The sequence below is a fragment of the Entelurus aequoreus genome, linkage group LG28, assembly GCF_033978785.1.
Source record: "Entelurus aequoreus isolate RoL-2023_Sb linkage group LG28, RoL_Eaeq_v1.1, whole genome shotgun sequence".
In the NCBI taxonomy this organism is placed as follows: domain Eukaryota; kingdom Metazoa; phylum Chordata; class Actinopteri; order Syngnathiformes; family Syngnathidae; genus Entelurus; species Entelurus aequoreus.
Window position 1 is genome coordinate 15,574,301 of NC_084758.1, and position 7,500 is coordinate 15,581,800.

The 7,500-nt window shown below is 41.6% G+C and overlaps 1 protein-coding gene across 4 annotated transcripts in view; it reads right to left on the reverse strand.

Annotated features, from left to right (window-relative positions):
* Positions 1-7,500, reverse strand: part of b4galt7 (xylosylprotein beta 1,4-galactosyltransferase, polypeptide 7 (galactosyltransferase I)) — a 24,025-nt gene that overhangs the window by 5,015 nt on the left and 11,510 nt on the right. For 2 of the 4 annotated variants that reach the window (XM_062039752.1, XM_062039750.1), the window contains exons 2-3: positions 4,873-5,217; positions 4,588-4,813 (exon numbers count right to left, since the gene is read on the reverse strand). In XM_062039752.1, the coding sequence (XP_061895736.1) occupies positions 4,588-4,813; positions 4,873-5,217 (571 nt within the window). The remainder of the gene's footprint in view (positions 1-4,587; positions 4,814-4,872; positions 5,218-7,500) is intronic. The other 2 variants (XM_062039753.1, XM_062039751.1) reach the window with 1 other exon arrangement.

Consider the following 7,500-nt stretch of genomic DNA (forward strand, 5'->3'; position numbering starts at 1 on the left):
AAAAGTGAGCTTTGTTTATTTGATTGATTTACTGGAGTGCTTATCAGGCATATTTGGTCAATCCAATGAATGAAAGCTAAATGGTGCTAACATGCTAAATAGGCTAACTGAATATATTGCATCATTATGCCTCATTTGTAGCTATATTTCAGCTCATTTAATTTCCTTTACTTATGTCCTCTGTGTATTTAATTATATATGCGTGTCTCATGACACGTTATCTGTATTTAATATTGGCTACATTTCTGTGTTTGTTCCAGACCACAGCAAACGTTACCCAGCTCGTAAAGATTATAATAAATCCATTAGAAGAAGACAGCCTGCAGTTTCCTTTAACTTGGACACACGCATCTATACCTTTGGCCATTCTGAGCCAGTCATTTCCAAAACTTATCTCATCCCCGACTTAAACAAGTTGAAAAACTTATTCGGGTGTTACCATTTAGTGGTCAATTGTACGGAATATGTACTTCACTGTGCAACCTACTAATAAAAGTCTCAATCAATCAATCAATCAATCAAAAACCTGTGAGAAGCCTCCATTTTACTAATGATTTCCAATGTTCCAAAAATGTGTAGAATATAAATTAAAATACAACATTTCTGTCAAAGATTCGCGTCAGCCTTTGATAGTAGGCTAATATAGCTAATTTAGACACTTCATTGTAACACCTATATAAGACTTTTAAAGTCATTTTGATAGTAGGCTAATATAGCTAATATAGACACTTACATCATGTGTTGCCTTCATTATAACACTTATACAAGACTTTTAACCCTTGTGTGGTGTTCATATTGTTGTTACTCAGCCAGTGTTTGTGGGTGTGATGGACCCTTTGCATTTTGTGGCTTTTAATGCCTCACAATCAAACACTTTTATGTTAAAATACTGACTTATCCTAAAAAACATCTGTAATGAAGTGCTTCGAGAGGCTGGTAAAGGAATATATTGTCTCCAGACTTCCCCCCACATTCGACCCATACCAGTTTGCTTATTGCCCTAACCGCTCCACAGAGGACGTCATCTCCTCTGCCCTCCACCTGAGCTTAGAACATCTAGAAGGAAAGGACACACACGTGCGGATGTTGTTTCTGGACTTCAATTTGGCATTCAACACCATCATCCCGCAGCACTTGGTGAGCAAACTGGCCCCCCTTGGATTCAGTACCCACCAATAAACTGGCTGCTTGACTTCCTCACAGACAGACCACAGTCTGTGAGAGTGGGCAACAACACCTCCAGTGCCATCTCCCTGAGCACCGGCTCCCCCCAGGGCTGCGTCCTGAGTCCGCTGCTGTTCACACTGATGACCCATGACTGCTGCGCCAGGTCCACTACTAACCACATTGTGAAGTATGCGGACGACACGACAGTAGTGGGCCTCATCTGTGACAACAACGACATGGACTACAGGGAGAAGGTGAAACATCTGGTTGACTGGTGCAGAACCAACAACCTGGTCCTGAACATCGACAAGACCAAGGAGATCATTGTCGACTTCAGGAAGCACCAGTCCAGCCACACTCCACTCTTCATCAACGGCACAGCGGTGGAGATAGTAAGCAGCACCAAGTTCCTGGGGGTGCAGATAATTGACAATATATAACCTGGTACCTACACACCGGAGCTCTTGTAAAAAGAGCTCAGCAGCGCATGTACTTTTTGCGTGGGATGAAAAGAGCACAGCTCCCTCCCCCCATTCTCACCACATTCTACAGAGGCACTATAGAGAGCCTACTGACCAACAGCATCTCTGTCTGGACTGGAGCCTGCAGTGCCTCAGACTGGAAGTCTCTCCAGAGAGTGGTGAGGACGGCGGAAAAGATCATCAGGACTCCTCTTCCTCCTATCCAGGAGATCGCAAAAAGCCGCTGCCTGACCAGGGCTCAGAAAATCTGCAAAGACTCCTCCCACCCCTACCAAGGACTGTTTTCACTGCTGGACTCTAGAAAGAGGTCCGCAGCCTCCGTAGCAGAACCTCCAGGTTCTGTAACAGCTTCTTCCCTCAGGCCGTAAGACTCTTGAACGCATCATAATAATCCCCTCAATTCCCCCCAAAAATGAATGAACTCGCTGGAATATAAAGACAATATAACATACATCCATAAACGTGGATGCATATGCAAAAGTGCAATATATTTATCTTTACAGTCATCTATTTATTTATATCTGCACCTTATTGCTTTTTTATCCTGCACTGCCAACCAGCTAATGCAACGAAATGTCGTTCTTATCTGTACTGTAAAGTTAAAATTTGAACGACAATAAAAAGTAAGTCTAAGTCTAAGACCCACAAACACTGGCTGAGTAACAACAATATGAACGTTGCATGGAAATTTCTTTGCCAGTTTCTGCATCCCACAGGGATTCTTCTTTTGTGTTTCTGCACCTGCGGTTCCCACACAAGGTTGCAACATTGTTTGTCAACACTGTCTGCGCTCATTTTGTCGCACATTTGACCCTCTGATGTTCTGTGTACCTACACTGTCCTCCCCGTCTAGGCCTGCTGTGTGTGTGTGTGTGTGTGTGTGTGTGTGTGTGTGTGTGTGTGTGTGTGTGTGTGTGTGGGCGTGTGGTACACAGAACATCAATTTCCACACTTCTTTTAGCCCCGGGTCCAGTGGACCCCGGACATCTTATATGTAATAGAAATGTGTAGGGGGGGTGTATGGTGTGTGTTCATTAAATATGTATTCTGATATATGTTCTTCACAGAAAATGAGACAAAGCCAGTGAGTCTCAGTTTGAAAAATTAATTAATTGTATAATTTTTCTTTTAATAAAAATCGAAAACGGGTCCCACACACCCGAACACCACACAAGGGTTAAAGTCATTTTGATAGTAGGCTAATATAGCTAATTTAGACACTTCATTATAACACTTATATAAGACTTTTAAAGTCATTTTGATAGTAGGCTAATATAGCTAATTTAGACACTTCATTATAACACTTATATAAGACTTTTAAAGTCATTTTGATAGTAGGCTAATATAGCTAATATAGACACTTACATCATGTGTTGCCTTCATTATAACACTTATATAAGACTTTTAAAGTCATTTTGATAGTAGGCTAATATAGCTAATATAGACACTTACATCATGTGTTGCCTTCATTATAACACTTCTATAAGACTTTTAAAGTCATTTTGATAGTAGGCTAATATAGCTAAAATAGACACTTACATCATGTGTTGCCTTCATTATAACACTTATATAAGACTTTTAAAGTCATTTTGATAGTAGGCTAATATAGACACTTACATCATGTGTTGCCTTCATTATAACACTTCTATAAGACTTTTAAAGTCATTTTGATAGTAGGCTAATATAGCTAAAATAGACACTTACATCATGTGTTGCCTTCATTATAACACTTATATAAGACTTTTAAAGTCATTTTGATAGTAGGCTAATATAGCTAATATAGACACTTACATCATGTGTTGCCTTCATTATAACACTTCTATAAGACTTTTAAAGTCATTTTGATAGTAGGCTAATATAGCTAAAATAGACACTTACATCATGTGTTGCCTTCATTATAACACTTATATAAGACTTTTATAGTCATTTTGATAGTAGGCTAATATAGCTCATATAGACACATCATGTGTTGCCTTCATTATAACACTTATATAAGACTTTTAAAGTCATTTTGATAGTAGGCTAATATAGACACATTATGTGTTGCCTTCATTATAACACTTATACAAGACTTTTAAAGTCATTTTGATAGTAGGCTAATATAGCTAATATAGACACTTACATCATGTGTTGCCTTCATTATAACACTTATATAAGACTTTTAAAGTAATTTTGATAGTAGGCTAATATAGCTAATATAGACACTTACATCATGTGTTGCCTTCATTATAACACTTATATAAGACTTTTAAAGTCATTTTGACAGTAGGCTAATATAGACACTTACATCATGTGTTGCCTTCATTATAACACTTATATAAGACTTTTAAAGTCATTTTGATAGTAGGCTAATATAGCTAATAGACACTTACATCATGTGCTGCCTTCATTATAACACTTATATAAGACTTTTAAAGTCATTTTGATAGTAGGCTAATATAGCTAATAGACACATCATGTGTTGCCTTCATTATAACACTTATATAAGACTTTTAAAGTCATTTTAATAGTAGGCTAATATAGCTGATATAGACACTTACATCATGTGTTGCCTTCATTATAACACTTAAGACTTTTATAGTCATTTTGATAGTAGGCTAATATAGCTCATATAGACACATCATGTGTTGCCTTCATTATAACACTTATATGAGGCTTTAAATTGTTTGCGTCTCCAGAGAGATTTAAAAAAAATAATTGGGGTCCGATATGGCTCTTTTAACATTTTGGGTTGCCGACCCCTGGACTAAGCATTTCACTGGAGCAGCTCTCCAATTTCGTTGTATTTTTAATGCAGTGGCAATAAAAGGTATTCTATTCTACTTTTCCACTACGAGCCAAGATGCCTATGTTTGCAGGTGGTATGGACAGTGTACTTAGTGGAGTGCACTGATGGAAGTATTCCATCGGAGACACACCCCAAGTGTGCGTAGCGTACCATTTGGTAGTGTGCCTTGGTGAGGAGCAGGATGCCGCCCACGTAGGTCTTGTAGTGATAGATGGGGTGGAGGTCAGGCGACGCCACGTGGAAAGGTCCTTCGGCGGGGAACGAGTAGTCGAGCGCGTCGTTTAGCGGCAGCAGGTCCACGTCGTGCATGGCCAGGTAGTCGGTGTCGTCGCCGCTCTCCAAGTAGCCCACGTTGATAAGAGACGCCCGGTTGAACCTGGGGCGGGGAGGAGACGTGTCATCCTACTCTTTAGTGAGGTCACATGACTTGATCACCTGTAGTGGTCCGCCTGGTTGACGATGAGGATCTTGTGGCGGATCTTCTTCTGGCTGAGGAAAGTGTGCATGAAGGGGACAAAGACCATCAGCTCCTCAAAGCGCTCCCTGAAGGGGACCACCACGGCCAGCGCGTGCGGGCCCCACGACGTCTCGTCCCCCCACGCCGACTCCGCCTTACTCTCGGGCCGGCACGGCTGCTGGGGGGCGTCCCTGCCGTGGTGCGGGGAGGCGGCCGTGCCGTCGCCGGAGCAGCTGAGCTGCAGCCAGAGCAGCGAGGCGGGCAGCAGCACGAGGCAGAGGGCAAAGAGCTTCCACACTGAACATCTCCTTGGAAGACACCTGCTGGCGTGCGCGCACACAACACACACACACACACACACACACACACACATTATCATTGCATAACAGCTCCCCTCACAACAAGCTTGTTTGCCAACAGCACAAGTCACATGCTCCTACTAAACCCCAAAACCAGTGAAGTTGGCAAGTTGTGTAAATGGTAAATAAAAACAGAATACAATGATTTTCAAATCCCTTTCAACTTATATTCAATTGAATAGACTGCAAAGACAAGATATTTAACATTCGAGCTGGAAAACAACGTTATTTTTTGCAAATATTAGCTCATTTGGAATTTGATGCCTGCAACGTGTTTCAAAAAAGCAGGCACAAGTGGCAAAAAAGACTGAAAAAGTTGAGGAAGGCTCATCAAACACTTATTTGGAACATCCCACAGGTGAACAGGCTAATTGGGAACAGGTGGGTGCCATGATTGGGTGTAAAAGCAGCTTCCATGAAATGCTCAGTCATTCACAAACAAGGATGGGGCGAGGGTCACCACTTTGTGAACGAATGCGTGAGCAAATTGTCCAACAGTTTAAGAACAACATTTCTCAACCAGCTATTGCAAGGAATTTAGGGATTTCACCATCTACGGTCTGTAATATCATCAAAAGGTTCAGAGAATCCGGAGAAATCACTGCACGTAAGCGATGATATTACGGACCTTTCGATCCCTCAGGCGGTACTGCATCAAAAAGCAACATCAGTGTGTAAAGGATATCACCACATAGGCTCAGGAACACTGCGGAAAACCACCGTCAGTAACTACAGTTGGTCGCTACATCTGTAAGTGCAAGTTAAAACTCTCCTATGCAAGGCGAAAACCGTTTATCAACAACACCCAGAAACGCCGTCGGCTTCGCTGGGCCTGAGCTCATCTAAGATGGACTCATACAAAGTGGAAAAGTGTTCTGTGGTCTGACGAGTCCACATTTCAAATTGTTTTTGGAAACTGTGGACGTAGTGTCCTCCGGACCAAAGAGGAAAAGAACCATCCGGATTGTTATAGGCGCAAAGTTGAAAAGCCAGCATCTGTGATGGTATGGGGGTGTATTAGTGCCCAAGACATGGGTAACTTACACACCTGTGAAGGCGCCATTAATGTTGAAAGGTACATACAGGTTTTGGAGCAACATATGTTGCCATTCAAGCAACGTTACCATGGACGCCCCTGCTTATTTCAGCAAGACAATGCCAAGCCACGTGTTACATCAACGTGGCTTCATAGTAAAAGAGTGCAGGTACTAGACTGGCCTGCCTGTAGTCCAGACCTGTCTCCCATTGAAAATGTGTGGCGCATTATGAAGCCTAAAATACCACAACGGAGACCCCCGGACTGTTGAACAACTTAAGCTGTACATCAAGCAAGAATGGGAAATAATTCCACCTGAGAAGCTTAAAAAATGTGTCTCCTCAGTTCCCAAACGTCTACTGAGTGTTGTTAAAAGGAAAGGCCATGTAACACAGTGGTGAACATGCCCTTTCCCAACTACTTTGGCACGTGTGCAGCCATGAAATTCTAAGTTAATTATTATTTGCAAAAAATAAATAAAGCTTATGAGTTTGAACATCAAATATCTTGTCTTTGTAGTGCATTCAATTGAATATGGGTTGAAAAGGATTTGCAAATCATCGTATTCCGTTTATATTTACATGTAACACAATTTCCCAACTCATATGGTAACGGGGTTTGTACATACAGCTTTTGGATATGTTGCCATCCAAGCAACATTATCATGGACGCCCCTGCTTATTTCAGCAAGACAATGCCAAGCCACGTGTTACAACAGCTTGGCTTCATAGTAAAAGAGTGCGGGTACTAGACTGGCCTGCCTGTAGTCCAGACCTGTCTCCCATTCAGAATGTGTGGCGCATTATCAATCATCAATCAATCAATGTTTATTTATTATGAAGCCTAAGATACCACAACAGAGACCCCTGGACTGTTGAACAACTTAAGCTGTACATCAAGCAAGAATGGGAAATAATTCCACCCGAAAAGCTTCAAAAATTGGTGTTCTCAGTTCCCAAACGTTTACTGAGTGTTGTTAAAAGGAAAGGCCATGTAACACAGTGGTAAAAAGTCCCCTGTGGCAACTTTTTGCAATGTGTTGCTGCCATTAAATTCTAAGTTAATGATTATTTGCAAAAAAAAAATTGTTTCTAAGTTGGAACATGAAATATCTTGTCTTTGCAGTCTATTCGGGCGGTATAGCTCGGTTGGTAGAGTGGCCGTGCCATCAACCTGAGGGTTGCAGGTTCGATCCCCGCTTCCGCCATCCT